A 16520-nucleotide genomic window follows, 5' to 3' on the forward strand; every position below is an offset into this window, starting at 1 on the left:
TCCCACCCAGGGGGAAAGGGAGGAATAGAGGTGAACGACATATCAACATTTTGGTCCGTGCTGTCGGCTTCCCTACCACCCCCGATTCCTTGCCTCCTCCCCTGCTGCTGCGCCTCTTGCTGTGTTTGCTGGTGCTGCGGAATCTGCCTGAACTGGGGGAAACATCATGTCTTCCAGTTCATCCCACCTCCACTACCGCCACCCCCCCCTCCGCTCCCACCCTGATTCAGTGACCTCTGAGGGATCATGTCCAGGAGATACTGTCTCTGCAAGTCAGCGGCCTGGCGCTGGAGCTCAACAAGGTTGGCGGCAGCCGCGGCCACCGGGCCCTTGCCCCCTGCTGCCTGCGCCATCGCCAGCTGGTAAGGGTACAGCAGGGGCGAGAAGGGCAGCATGTGGGCGGGGAGGGGCTGGTGGTGCTGGGGCAAGCGCAAGAGCTGCTGGTGCGCCGCCTGGAGGGCCGCTGCAGGGTGCTGTGCGGCTGCGGCAGCAGCAGCTGCAGCAGCCGCGGCGGCGAATTTTGAATCAGACAGCTTGGGTAGCTGTGCCGCTGCAGCCACAGCTGCTGCAAGGGTATGGTGGTCCGAGGGGCGACTGGGGGGCGTGGGGGGTGGAGGAGGAGCCGGGGTGGGTGTGATGGGAGGGGGTGGTGGGGGCGGGGGAGGTGGAGGCGGGGGCGGTGGGGGTGGAGGAGGGGGAGGGGGTGGTGCGGGAGTGGGTGTGGGAGGGGTGGCAGCATGATGGACGGTAGATACCATAGTGGGGGTGGCTGGCTTGGAGCCAGACTCGGGCTGGGGTGAAACTGAGCTGGAAACCTGTGCCATCCGCTGCTCAATTTCCTGTTCCTGCTGTAAAGCTTTGACGAAGGCTGTCTTCAAGCGGTTGGTATGCTCGGCTTTCAAGGCCTTCTTGACGTTTGTCGTCACGCACTGCTCACAAATGACCTTGGGTTCTTTACCTGGAAAGGGGAATTGTCACATTTAACGCCTAGCGTGATCCTCCAGAACATTTCACAGCAATGAGTGTGTTTCCCAAATAAGTCTGAAGAGATTGCACTGAATTAGCCGAGACAATTCATTCCATCACATTCCATGAGCTATCTCTCAGTGACATTGATTCACATATGTATACCACTGAAAGAAAGAACAAATGAACCTACATACCAGCACAAAATCAAAAAAAAAATAGGATTTATGGATGAACGAGAATTTCTTTTTCGAAGAAATGAAAAGGCAAATGCCCTTTGAGTAGTCAAACTAGAGTACCAAATGAAATAACAAAGGCCAAACAGTGCATTCGATGATTTCGTGTCAAGTATGGGCACCAGAAATAAGCAGGGGTCACTAATTGTCAAAGCCCAAAAACTAAAGATGGACATTTACATAAAAGTAGAGCATACTAAAAAATATTGTGATTACTATGCCCAAAATTAAGCCAACTCACATCAATTTAAGGACAGCTGCCATAAAAATGACCAGTTTTGAAAAAACTGCAGTGAGTGCAGAAGCACACAAGTAAATGGTCCTGGTTGCTGTAATTAAGGGAAAGTTCATTATGCATTGTTGATTTGAAGAAGGCATATGACTGGGTAAATAAGTGGAGAGTTGTGGTAGTTTTGTAGAGATGGAAACGAAGCACATGAATTACGTGCCCATGACTGTTAGATGTCTTCAGGGAGAAATTCATGACAGATGGATTCATGAATATGACAGAAATGATGTTTGAAGATATTAATGTAACTATTTTTTTTAAAACATACGTGACCCAGCATTTCTGGATTAAAATCCAAATCTGTAAGAGTTCCTGGATAACTTCATTGAAGTAACAGAAAATATTATAGTGAGGCTAAATCATGAAATTAAAAGTGTTAAATAAAGAAATTGACAAGTTCAATTGCTTTTAGAAAGTGCTTAGTGCATTAACTAAAGAAACAGATATTTTTTTAGATCACTAACCAATGCCTGTAAAAAATGCTAGGGTAGCAGAAGAAATTACAAGCAGGTAAAAAATTCTATAATGAAGGTTGTAGGTAAAACACTAAGTACACAAACCAATGTGGTATGAGGCACTTGATCATTACCAAAATAGAAGAAAAGGGATATTTTTTTGCAATTCATTAAGAAATAAATTAATACCAGAATAATTACAAACAATAAACTAATCTTCTCTACTGAGTGGTCACCCATACAAGAGATGAGTTGCTTGAGAAGGGAAGAGGCAGATCAAGAGTGTCATGGTTTTGCGGTCAAAGATATTCTTAAGATAAGAAGAATATTAGGTGTCTTGGGAATGAAAGATACTGCATAAAACAATATTTGAACAAAATAAGGGCAAAAGAAGTGCTGCAATCATTAACTAGTATGAAATAAATTATTAAAGTTGATTCAGTTTCCTGATAAAACCTAAGACAAGGCTTTTCTAGAATTTGCCTATCACAGGTGGGGGTTGGGGTAGGGGATGCCATGAATAGTAAGTATGGTACATAGGTTCCACTAAAAATTGCATGCCATCAATTCCTATCTAAATCACTCCACATCATGATGGAGCATGGTAATGATAATCCCTCTCGATATAGAAACATGGAGAGGAACAAGATGCATCATTGAAATGGAGTTGACCATAGAAGTTGTGACTGTGTAGAATTCTAATTTAAAGGAGGGTAGACATTACAATTAAATAAAATATTAAACAACAAAATTTACATTACATTACTGTACTGACAGTAAAAAATATGAAAACATCAGAACAATTAGCCAGACAATACGGCAAAATAGCCATAATAATAATAATTAACTTTTTTTTCTAAAGTCAATTTTATTTTAAATTGAAAAAATAGAGGTCACCTACTATGTTATTACGCATAGTCATTCATTTGGTATCAACAATTAATGGATAAAACCAGACATTAAATTTCTAACATTCTGATCCTTTATAATCTCTTACTGAAATATTCACCAAAAGTTTTTATTAAAGAATTTAATATTTTGTGGATATTTAATCAAAAATTTCCAACTCATTATAGTTCAGTTTTAAGATCAAAAATGATATTTTTCATTTAGCATGATTATTAGTAATACTAATAATCAACCCATCAGTCACTCAAATCTCAATAATTCATCATTATTTTAATAAAGACTTCAAACTAGCAAAGAAAATATAAGGATATTGCTGCAAAATTTCACAAATTTTCTGAAAATAAAAATTTACGGCCATTTGAACAAAAGCCCCCCCCCCCCCATGGGAACCATTCACTAATGCATATTAGTCATTAGAGGAGGCAACAGATAGCCGAGATCATTTGCACCATTTAGAATAATGGGGAATTTCGTAAGGAGAGGATATTTGAGGAACAGAGGAGGAGTGGAGAGAGAGAAAGAAACCTGGCGTTGACATTAGCCTACTCATAATGAAAGGTGCCAAGGTGTCACACAAATTAACATCCCACCTGATGGTTGGTGTACTCCACTTAAAGTTCTCTTCACATAACATCCCAAGCAGAGATTGGGATACAGGTGAAAAACCCTGCCACTGCTGGGATTCAAACAAAGGCCCCAGGTGTGGTAAGCCAGTGCATTAGCACTGCCCTGTTATGATGCCCTTCCCTAATGAATTCATAGGGAACTAGATGCCCTTTAGTTCATGTATGAACAACAAATGTAATGCTGATGTAAATGCCGATATTAGGAGATGAGGTGACCTAAGATGGAATTTATTGATGCGAGAGTTTTGAGAATAACAGTTGTTTAATAACTTTAACCTGAGATAACGAATTACATGTATGTGCATACGAAACTATGTACCTTCGTTCTCGTGGGTGTCCATTTCACTTTTCAAATGCCCATTGCAGTGTAAATGTATAATCGAAAAACAATTCACATGAAGTGAAAATGTTTCCTAACATCAACTTAATAAACTAAGAATGTGCAAAACTTAAATGCAAACACAAAAAACAAGAACCACTGAATTGCAGAAACTGATAGGTTGCTAAACATGGTTTAAAGTAAGGGAATAAATTTTAAAATATTTTTGTTCATATATTGTTTAGTTTTTAGTGTCTCACCCATCTGAATGTAAGAGGAAGATTCCAGCGTCAAGACGTGACCAAAATCTACATACCAGAAGTCAATGCAGAGATATTTTGATTAGATTAACTGTAAATAGTTTTTAAGCAGATATGCATTATCCCTTATCTTTTTTTGGGCATAACTCTGCATTTCAGTCCCTGAAAACTTAAAAACAGGAGTTCTCACACTGCAGTGATGTTTTGTTCCTGAGGATGGTGTCACATTTTCACAGAACCAGAGAAATTTTTTCAGTTGCAACACTTTATACAAAAAAAAAACAAAATAGAAATATTTTGAATTACAGAAAATAACTTCACTCAAGTTGATGCATGGGGCATCCATCACATGGACATCAAGAGGACCATGGTATAGGATTTCACACCACTGGATCTTTGGCCCAAGAAGCCATTTAAGTAATGCTTCCAATTAGTAAGCAGAGGAAAGGGAATTAAAAAAACTCAAAAAAATGCAGTCCTCAATGATTATCATTATTGTCACACATATACCAACATGCACACCCATGACCACAGGAAATGGATAATTAAGAATGAATACGTAAATTCTACTCATAATTTACTACCTGGGTCCTTCAAAATGTCCATATAAAATCCAAGAGATGGTGCTTGTAGTATCGGAAAAGGTTTGCTTTCATTAAGCTTGATCTCTCACTACGCTTCTGTTTAAGTTTCAATTATATCCATCACACAGTTTCATTTTCATAGTCCATTGAAGCAAAAAATTCCGTTAATTTAAAAAAATGGAAAAAAAATGAGCTCCGTGGAGTTATCAAACACTTCTATTTAAAATGCTTAACATCAAAAGAGATCCAAAGCTAAGTTGGATGAAGTTCATGGCACATCTGCTCCAATGTTTGTGACTGTTTAATATTGGCTAAATGAGTAAAAAGGTGGCTCTACGACCACAGGTGATTAATGTCACTCATGACGTCCAGTGAAAGTGACTTCCTCCAAAATGATTGACGAAATCTACAATATGGTTTTGAGTGATCAATGAATCAAAGTTTGCAAAACAGTTAAGGCCACAGCCATATCACAAGGAACTTGCGTAGTGTTTTCAATTATGCATGAAAAATTGGGTGAGAAACACATATCAGCAAGGTGGAAACCATGTTAGTTCTCAGTGGAGAATAAACACAATCGCCGCAATCCTGATGAGTTTCTGTGCCAATTCATAACTGTGGATGAAACATATATACTCTACAACACTCCAGAGACAAAGAAACAGTTGAAACAGTGGATTTCTATAGATGATTTGGCTCCGAAGAAGGTCAAGATGGTGAAATTGGTAGGAACGGGTATGCACATAGAAACATCTACATCAATTACTTGCAAAAAGGACAAACAATAGATGGAATGTAATACGTATTTTTCTAGCACTGCTTAAGCAAACTCAAAGAAAAAATATGCTAATTTGGCAAATAACTATCATTATCTCTTCCCTATTCTCAAAAGAGGATCCACTCCGCACATGTTCAAATGCTCACACAAAATGCATGTGTGGAATCTTTAGTTTGCCCAACCTACTCAGTAATCTTTAATATGGTCAAAAAATGATCTCCCATCACCAGATTTTCTCTCATCAACAGGTGCAACCCGAGCGGTTTGTAGCCTCCCAGAATGCTCGTCACACTCAATTGATTAGCGGCCGTTTTTGAATTGGTTGAATCAATCCTAAGATCATGTTACCCCCATTGCATTGTCTCCAAACACCTGCTGAATCTTACGACCTGTTTTGCTTTAAGAACCATTAAGTTTTTCGCAAAAATCCATGCAGCATCTGTGCTCAACTTATTCGGGCAATTTGAGAGAAATCAAAAAGCGATGAACACGGATGACAGCAATCATTTGGCAATCAGTAGATTGTGACTGGCTCATTTGAAGGAGGACAAAAATTCAAGCATTTGCATTAAGCTTTCTCCTTCGACTGAGCAATTTTACCAACTTTTTCTCATCATCACTCCTTTGCATAGGAAAATTCAAGGTCTGATACATTTTCCATAGGCCTTCAATAATAAGTGTGTATTCAAGGAATTACCTTCAGAGCATTTTCCCCCAGAGTGATTTTTATATCTACTTTTCGAATAATCACAGCGTGTAACACTGTTAAAATTGGATATATTTTGTCTAACATATGATAATAAGCTTTAATAAATATCAGCAGCATTAACACAGGCCTTCTCTTGGAATAGAAGGGTATTATTCTGTATTTTGGTCTGCTATAATCATTAGGTTACAAATATTAAAGCATACAAACAGCAAAATTTCTTTGAAATTTCTACAAATTCATTGTATATTGTCTTTCGCTTACATTATAATAAATACAACTTTGAAATCAATTATGTAATATGACTCCTAATTACAAAAGATCTACGTTTGGTAAATATAAAGCAGTGTTTTCAGAAAAAGTTTTAGTAACTGATACAGAAACAAAATGTCTACAGATTTTGAATAATTATTTTTTCATTACGAAATTATACAGAGTTTAATAAGTAATGAGGTATTTCTTCATTCCCAGAACATCCCTCGACCATTTTTCTAATTATTAAGTTATTCTGGTGAAATATTTATTTGAAAATATGGAGTTTCATTCATTGGTCATCAATTATTTCGGTCAACCGTTCTAAAATTTCATTCCTTCCAAACGGTTGTCATTGATAATGGAAGCAAACTCCTGTCCGTAAGACATGGAAATATCAATTAAAAAATTCAAGTACACTTCAAGTCATTAAACTCTTGATTATCTGTGCATGGATTATCCAAACTATTCTCTTTTAAGTACCTCAAAATTTTGGAAAAATTAAAATCAAAGAAATTTTCTTTGAAACTTTGAGATACTTTTTCAAAAATACAAGTTGATAGATATTGGCTTTCTTAAAAGTTTTTTTTAAATTTTACAATATAAAAGGTTGTCAATTGCATTTAATGTTTCCATTTAATTATTTTAGAACTATCAATACTTTCCCGTTATCATTTCCCTCACCTTTATTAGCCCTGAGAATTCCTTATTTCATTTACGATGAGCAAAAACATTGCTTCAATATAGAACAAAAAAGTCATTAATTATCTACACTGCATTATTTTAATCGGTATATTACACCACAAATATGAATCCGCAAACATTTATTTTTTTCCTGACTGGTTTAGCTTTCTGAGGAAACTAAGTTCTGCTATTCACTTGATAGTTCTGTTATAGTCAACTATGATTGCAACCTTAAAAAAAATGGAAAAAATCGTGCCTTCCTTTGCTTGAAAATGCAAATCAATCACAAGGAATAAAAAAGGAGGGTCTTTGTATATAACCGTTTATCACACTGCATATTTTTAACGTAGTTCAGTTATGCATACTTCATCCTGCATTGATCGATGGATAATCAAGAGAGTTTACTGTAATTTACATATGAAAATAAGTAACAAAAGTAAGAGATGATCCCCTGAGGTAGGAATTATTATTAATAAATGATGCTCTGTGAATGCTTTCTCATAACCACCAGTTTAATGCGCCCGGCATAGGTAGATAACCAAAATTATGGATATAAACATTATTTCTTACCATAGAAACACGCAACTAAAATATTTTTTATTTACGAAGTAAAATGACTAGGCGAATTGAATACAAAGCATTGTCCGGTAGGCATGTTAAATATGGTCTTTCGAGGCAAGAAGATGAGCATATATTGGGAGGATCTTGTGATGAGAATGTGGAGAATAATGGCAGAAGTAAATGGAGGGGGAGATAAATGATGAAATTTTAAATATGGTAGGGTCAGAGAGGACATAGAAAGGGAGACAAAGTCTACAGAGGAGATATTGAGCGGTATTATGGGCCATTGAAGGATGTGATAGGAGGGAGAATGTTGGCTAAGCAAGTGTAGAGGGAGAAAGATAATAAGTTTTTTAAATAGCATGAATACAGGGAGAAATTAAGAAGAATTGAAGAAGGAAATAACAAGGGGAAAACAAGAGGAAGTTCTCGCAACTAGTAGAAGATTATAATAGTCATTAAGCTTCTTCCTAAAACCTATCTCGGATTAAGTAAAATTACTCTGTCTGAAATAAATGAAGTGGAGATGAAAGTCATTTTTAAAGTGTGGCCTACCTTTAGATGGATTCTTCTCCCACTTCCAAACAGGCGTGAAATCTGTTTCACATTGAGAACACTGAAAGGCATCCGGAGGAGGGGGAGTCTTATGCTCCTTTGTTATGAAGTCCACAACATGCTCCAATCCCAAAAGATATATAAATTCCGTATTCGAAGGATTTGGAATAAAGTGCATCTCTGGAGGAGGGGGTTTCGGAGGTGGAATCTGGAAAGAAAATGATACATTAGTGACGATTATGAAATATGGAATAAAAACACTGCATAAGAAAAGTGGATACAAATTTTTTTGCCATTACTTAGTCCACTATAACATAACAATTATAAGCCAGGGCTACATTTATGAAAGCAGCAAATCAAATAAAAAGTCCTCAATGGAATGCTATCCTATCCAATTAACCCAGTTAACTAGCCTACCCAATTTTTACATTTCAAATTAAATAATTATCAATAAGGATAAATAAATTAAACAGCCAATTTGGCTAAGAAGAAAGAGAAATGTTTGTGTTTTCTTTGTTGGGTCAGGCATTTCTAGGATTACCCTCGTACCCTTGTTTGTCGGCATTAGCATATTTAATTGCAAACTTGTGTTGCAAAATGTCAAGGAAGTAGTCATATATTTGATAATAATACTGTTAGAGAATTGATTTCACCATTACTAGGAAGGAAAGCAAAGTGACTATAAATTTAGCTGAGCATTTTTTTCAAATCTGAGAAATTTCAAAAGTAATTGCAAAAATTAACTTTTCACAAGAGAATGATAACCTGGTGATTTCAGGGTGCCAACTTGAAAATATGGAAGAGCCAACCAAATAAAGTATTAATAAAATAGAGTATTTTTTCAACACTCATACACAACATTTCTTGACAAGCAAAAAAGTGTATACTCCATCTCAAATACTGAGTTTTGAGGCATTAAGGATATTAATGGAATATTCATTATGTGCTTGATGAAATGTTTTCATTGCCATAGGTTTCCAAGCATAGTTTATTCAAAGAACTTTAAAAACCCATCCCTTTCACCTCTCAAATTAATGCACCGCCTTCCTGAAGCACCCTTTAATTATAAGCACACCATGTCTGAATTTCAAGATATGTTTTGTAGTAAAAAACTGAGAAACTAACAAAAACCCTCCTCTTTACCATACATAAAAATTCAATGGAGAAAATATATAACAGGCACTGGTAGTTTAGCTCCTTTTATAAATCCATTCACATAACTAGAAACATGAAAAGGTAATGAGGGATGGCTCGACTATTGCTAACCCTATGAGGGCAATCACTCAATATGACTCAATAACCTCATGTGTTACAGTGATTAAAGAAGCGGCAGTTTTCCAAGGTTTACAATGATCATGGCTCAGGTATTTGGGGTATATCAAAGCACATTCACCTAAGAATTTTTAAGCGGTAATAAATCAGTCTACTATTTTATTTGACTGTGAATGGCAGGACAGAAAATCATCCAACCAATAAAAAACAAATCTTAAATGGACCATGAAAATTTTCGTTTTACCTCGAATAATACAACAATCTTTGCCAGTAATTAATATAGCAATCATTCTCACCTGCAATAATGTTTTCTCAAGTTGTTTCCTCAGAGCCAACTTAGCAGCAGCCTGTCGCTGAGCAGGTGTTTGATTGTCCTCCACACGAACTCGCTCCTACAAGAAGTCAAATTTTTAATTAATTTTTGCCATTAGATACTAATGAAAAAGCTGAGAAAAATAAATAAAGCATAACAAAGAGTTTGATCATATGGAGATAATGAGAAGTGAAGGGAAATTACTAATACCTCAGTACCAACAAAATTCTTTTAAGTTTTCAAGTCTGTTAGCTGATGGTAATGACATCACTGAAATATTTAATGAAATACAAAAATTGTCCAAGTGTTAGCCATTCTAACCTTAATAATTTCCAACAAGTCTAAAATAACCACAATGTTTTTGATGATAAATCAACATCTTCAGTTAGATATCATTAGTGGCAATAAACATTAGAGCCACCTAATACATTCTTTCATACATTTATCTGATGCATAAAAATTACATTTTGAAAAATTCATGTGTTCAAATTTTTTAATTACATACATTATTTCTTTTGTATTTCAAATATTGACATTTAGTGCTTGGTTTATACGACAAAGCTAATTTATTACATATATGCACATCCAAAAATAGAGTTATTTAACCATAAATAAAACAATAAATTATTCCAACATTTGACTTATTTGAATGATTTTACACTTAAAAATATATTCAAATAATCCTTTAAAGATAAAAAGAGCAATACATTTTCATTTTGTATCAGTATGGATCGAAAAAAAAATGTTTTTTTAAGTCATAATATGTCATGAAGGAAATCACTATTCAAACAAAAATTCAAAATGAATTTTGATAAACAAACTTGAGCATTTCATGTCACGATTACACAAATTTTACGGGCAACAATTTGCATATACAATTAGCTCGCATAAGCCCCTACACTGTTACTATGTCTAAAAAAGATTTAAAAACTACGAAAGCTTAAAATAACACAAAATATAAGCACAAACATTCATCGCAAATTAATGCATTTTCAAATCCAAGTTTCCAAAATTTCACGACTGACAAATGAAATAGAAAACTAATTCACCTTTAAAATTAATTAGTCAATTAGAATTAAAAAGAAAATTAAAATTAATAACCACTCAAACACATAAGTAATCTGGATTCAGAGTCTACCGCTTTCTGTGCCAGTACTTCTGACTTTTAAGTTAATTATCATCAGAATTACTAAGTGCATCCCATCTCACCATAAAGCCTATTAATTAGAGCCATTATTTCATATGGAATATCTCAAAGAGTTTTTATACCTTCAGAATTAACAATTTACCACGAATGCAGGAATATAAATGTACCATACTGGCCTGAATATGACATAGGTGTTTTTCCTCACTCGAGGGGTACAACATGACAAATCATCATATTTTCATAGGCATTAGAAAACAAATCTGTGAACACAATCTAAAAAGCATTGGCATTACACAAACACTGTATAATCATACATTCAAATTTAATCCCAACATAATAGTAACCAAAACATCCTTTTCATGTAATCCAGACATAAGTCGGTAGGAGACATGTCTACTCTTATCACTGGAAATAATGACTTGCTGCCAAAGATAACCAATACTTTTTATCATAATACATGAAAGTCGATTTTGCTTGTTTTGTGAATCACTCATTATTTAAGCATTCACACAAATGTTTGCATTACAATGCAGGAAGATACATACAATTATTAATAGACAACTTATAACGACCACATACTTCCCTTCTCAATTTTTTCAATCAAAGGTGTTTTCTCCCTAAAATAATAACCTGCAAACCCACACTGTCTTATACTTGATGCCATATTTAATTCAAGCCAATATGGTAACACTGCAGAGTAAATCAACTTCTCTATCCAATCATTATGACAATGATCACTAAAAATGTTCACTTATAAAGAAGTAAAAAGATATATAAATAGCTGGAGTACTATTTTCACATAAACTGTAATGCACAGTACAAGGAAAAATACTTTTTCATAAATTCAAGCAAAGAAAATACAGGTATAAGCATATATACAGCTAATAAATTCATTATGAAATATAATATTAAACTACAGCGACAACATGCAGAGCCAAAATATTATCATTTAAAAAATTATCACTCAATTAACTACAATGATGTTCTAAACCAAAGCAACACAGTTACACCAGCAACTAGTGGAACCATTGAACAATATTATGTAAATATCTATTTGGAGTTATATAAGGGAATAAATAATTGACTTTTTGCTTCGAATGCCTTGATATACACTTAAAGGATTACCTCAGGATCAGAATCACATAAGATTTACAGGATGGTAACAATTTATTGACAAAATTTGAATTAGTTTAGGTCAGTAAATCACATATCTACTGCCAGACCCAATTATGATAGCAAATAGTTAATTAGAGCAATGTCAAATAATATTTCAGTCCCGTCTAACATAACTACCATAAGATTCTCATTACATTTTGGTAAAAGAGAAACAAAATTGAAATATCCAATCAGATTACCTAAAATAGTCAATGGCGAGACAATTTTGAAAACTGAGCGACGAAAAATTCAATTTGAAATTTTTTAAAGTTGAATGTTTTAATTATATTGAAAAAACTGTGTTAAAAAAGATTTCTCGAAAACATATCAGGCCAAACACAAAAAGAAGTACTATACTAAGCGGATTCCAAATTTGTTCCATCACACCTTCTGAAGGTAAAAAGAGTAACATGAGCATTGGACTGCCAGCATGCCATTAATCTTCATTGAACTCCTTTACAAATAAGAACAAAGAGCCTTGAGTCATACAACTACATGTTCACACACCAGACAATATCATGCAGTTAGACTAACACAAAATGAGGCCAGCTGGTCTACAACCTAATCCAGCAATTCTGTAAGCATAAACAGATGCTAAGTGAACACAAAAAAGACCTAGTGGATACAAAACAGCAATTTCAATAAGGTAACCTACTTTTGAAAGCGAGTTTCACAGTGTTGTTTGATTGAGTTTCAGGCAGAAGTATCTATTGATTAAATATCATTATTATGTACGAAACAACTAGACCAACTTAACAAATGATTGCATAAACACAGGCAGAATGAATGAAATTTACAACTTCTGCTCGGTTCCACTCTATGAAACATAAATATTGGAATAAAACTTGACTAAATATGAAAACTATAAAATAAATACATCCAAAGCAATTAAATGAAACCTAAGAACAAGGCAACAATGAAGTATCATCAATGTCATACCTGTTCCGGTATTGGAGTGATAGGGGGATTGACAGTGGTTTTGTTTTCTGGAGTTGGCAGTATCTGCTACACAGAGAATAGTACAAAATAAATAAAATAAATATCTAAGGAATATCTGGTAAAATAAGAGGATTTGATACAAAACACCGCATGCTGAGATTCACTAATGTGAATGACATTTGGACTTCTTTTCGATTAAGAAGTACAAAATATCACAAGACATGAGAGCTGCTTATCTTAAGATCAATGAACTTTAACATAGTTGCTTACTACCATAACTCATGTGCATTAAATATGGGTGTTATGGTCATATCAGATCATTACCATCACACCAAATCCACAATCAAGATATCATTACTTGTGAACGTATATCCACAATGAAAGTGGAAAAGAAATAACCTGGCCATTTAAGAAACACAGAAGATACTAAAAATGTAGAAAAAAATAGCATCTGTCTTTATTCTACATTAAACATATGAACTGAATTTATTGTGAAAATTGTGATGTCATTTGAAAATAGGCAACAGAAAAGCAGGAGTGTGCCTTTGAGATATATATTCTAGTTGGTCCTAACTTATCTTAAAATCAAATGCCAGTGCAATGGATGATGATGTGGTGATATCACAGATGAAGCTCAAAAACCCCAAACGATCTAGCCACAATACACATACTCCAAAAATTTCAATGGCTTCAGCTGACATATGAAATCAGTCGATTTCCACTTTCCAGCTTCAATTCACATGGTGTATGCTAATATTCATTACACTATGCCTGTGCAGTTTTTTAAAATTTTTTCATGAATTAATGAATAATTTATCTTTTGTGATTAATTCAGCAATATATTCCCAAATACATAAAAAAATTATTACTTTTGTTAAATGAACTGCCCGAAAGATCTTCACTTGGTAATATGATAACCAGATTTAATATTAAACAATTACAAATGTTTATAGATCTATTTTTCTAGTTTTTATTTAGCTTCTGTAATGCAATCACATTTTGATATCGTTGTTTTTTTTAACGAGTTCACGTAGGTATAGTGATGGAATTCCAAAATTTTTACTCAATACTTGATAATTCTTTGAAGAAAACCACAATACTCGATGCCTTCATTTCAATTAGAAATTGTAAAACTGGTTGCAGTTGGGGCCTACTGGTAACTTGTGCTCAGAGGGGATTCTTCCTATTCTTAATTTTTATAATTACATTTATATGATTGCTATAATTACAACAATCCTATTTATGTGCTTTCATTTTAATGCCATCCATAATAAACATACAAATTAAATCATTTTAATGTCAATGCACAGTTGGTTAAATTAAAAAAAACACTACTCTGCCTCCTCCACCATCAATATTACACTGGTTACATTAGCACTCTTTTTTACACAAATTGTGAATAGGTCAACCTTCTCTAATTATTGTCTTCTTGCTTTGATGCTTTAGTTAATACCAAGAGAAAAAAATAAGGGAACATATTATAGAATTAACTTTGTTTTAAAAAATATTTTGGTAGGAATGAATTGCACCATCCCATATGATAAAGAGGACTGTACATAATCAAACGGTCCCAAAATATTAAATTCAATACATGCCATAATGATATGAGCACATATATGGCATAAATCGAACATTGCCTGCATTAATTCCACCCAAAAAATGAATTAAGCAGCACATTGTAGTCCAAATTATCATCAACAGAGGATGGACTTCGTGACATAGCAGTAATCACAATATTTAAGGTAGGAATAGATAATGTAACCAGTATGTTATTTTTTATTGCATCTTGGATGTTGAGAATGCAACTGACAAGAGAAGAGCGAGTTAAATTAATGACACTGTAAAAAGTATGCGTGGGCTGTATGAACGAGAGATTAGAAAATTGAAGTATCTAACTCAACAGCTTAGGTAAGGTGTTGGAAGGAGAATGAAGCTTGGCAGTTATTAGTAAGGGGTTGGGTTTGAGTCAGGGTTTCTCAATATCAATTGTGTTTTTAATGAAAAATTAGTGGAAACCGTAAAACAGGCATGGTGAGAGCTGGAAGTGAAAATAAAAGTAGGTCATAGAGTTAAGACTTCAAGATGATCAAGTTTTAACGACCCAGTCAGCATAGGGATTACTATCATTGCTGAGTGAAGTACAAAATCAGAGAGAGAGAGAGGAGTAAAGTAAGCAAATGAAGCTATGGAACTTCTCAATAAACAGGAAGACAATTTCAAAAACAAAAGAGCAGTCCATAGATTAAAGGAGGTAATATATACTTGGGAAGTATTTCAGAATTAAAAGGTAAACTCCCATTTTATTAATTTTTTTAAATCATCCCTCATCCCTGCACATTCCACTGCTATAACTGAAGTCTTAACAGTTTTAGTTTTAGCATGATGGCCTACACCAAACAAGAACTTATTTCACTCCTGTGAGAAACTTTTCAAGTCCCAATTAATACATAATACTCTTAATTTTTCCACATAAAATTCAGCCCATTTCCTACTTTTTCCCAAATTGTTTAAGGAATTGGGACAATCCCAACATTTATTAAGTACCCAGCTCCCTATATGGCCACCGCAGTCAGGAGATTTTGAGATGTTGGTTTGGAAACGAATGGAGTAATTACAAAACAAATGAAGGGGTAGCATGCATGGATGGGATCAGAAGAGAGAAGGTTAAGAAAAATTTGAAGATGGCAGGTAAAGTTGATAGAGATGTTGAGTGGCAAATTGGTGGGGAAGGATTAAAAGTGGAAAGAATATTGAATGAGTAAAGAAGTAGAAGAAGATTAGACATTTTGAATGATTGGAGATAGACAGTACTTGTAACAAAAAATGATGCTGCAATGCAGGAATTTTAACTTGGAAGTCATGTTTTGCTTATTAAAAGAGCCTATCTTTGAACAGCACTAGAGCTAATAATAAAAATAATGACCACTGTGTAAAGACTTCAGTTTTGCACTTTATGGATAATGACCCAGTGCTAGAGGTTTGCAACTGCACCCCCATGTTGACACATAAAAGAGTGCTCTTGTATCTGAGATTGCCAAAAAAAAATCAAAAGTGACAAGGGGATGGGTGGTGCTTAAAATTAATTCAAGTTTGCAGGGGAAAACATGCTACCAAAGAATGTTCGAACTTGAGTCCACTAAAGGTGATATTAACACTTAAAAGAAAGATTTTCTCACAGAGTGAATGTATGTATGGCCTCAAAACATGACAATATGAGTGTATTTTGCCAGTGAGCCAACAATATTAAATATGAAACACTTGGCACTGAAGATGAAATGATAATTCAACATGAATTCAAAGTAAATTTAGCATTATAATATTTTTTCGGAATTCATGATCTTTTGGTAACAGCCTACAATAAATATTCTTATCATTGAGGGATTGGTTACGCATAAGTACCTTAATGAAAACTTATTTACATTATTGTCGATAGAATACAAAGTGTTTATATATTAAACTGCTTTACTGAATTTTATTCGATGTGGACACGGAAAACAAACTTCAAGCATGAGAG

The 16520-nt window shown here is 34.7% G+C and overlaps 1 protein-coding gene across 1 annotated transcript in view; it reads right to left on the reverse strand.

Moving 5' to 3' along the window:
* Positions 1-164: 164 nt before the first annotated feature.
* Positions 165-16520, reverse strand: part of LOC139690704 (transcriptional repressor p66-alpha-like) — a 27891-nt gene continuing 11535 nt past the window's right edge. Inside the window, exons 7-10 of the mRNA XM_071588254.1 lie at positions 13007-13072; positions 9749-9844; positions 8181-8388; positions 165-958 (exon numbers count right to left, since the gene is read on the reverse strand). Of these exons, the coding sequence (XP_071444355.1) occupies positions 165-958; positions 8181-8388; positions 9749-9844; positions 13007-13072 (1164 nt within the window). The remainder of the gene's footprint in view (positions 959-8180; positions 8389-9748; positions 9845-13006; positions 13073-16520) is intronic.

Source organism: Hetaerina americana, unplaced genomic scaffold (genome assembly GCF_022747635.1).
Source record: "Hetaerina americana unplaced genomic scaffold, ioHetAmer1.1.p SCAF_1, whole genome shotgun sequence".
NCBI lineage: Eukaryota > Metazoa > Arthropoda > Insecta > Odonata > Calopterygidae > Hetaerina > Hetaerina americana.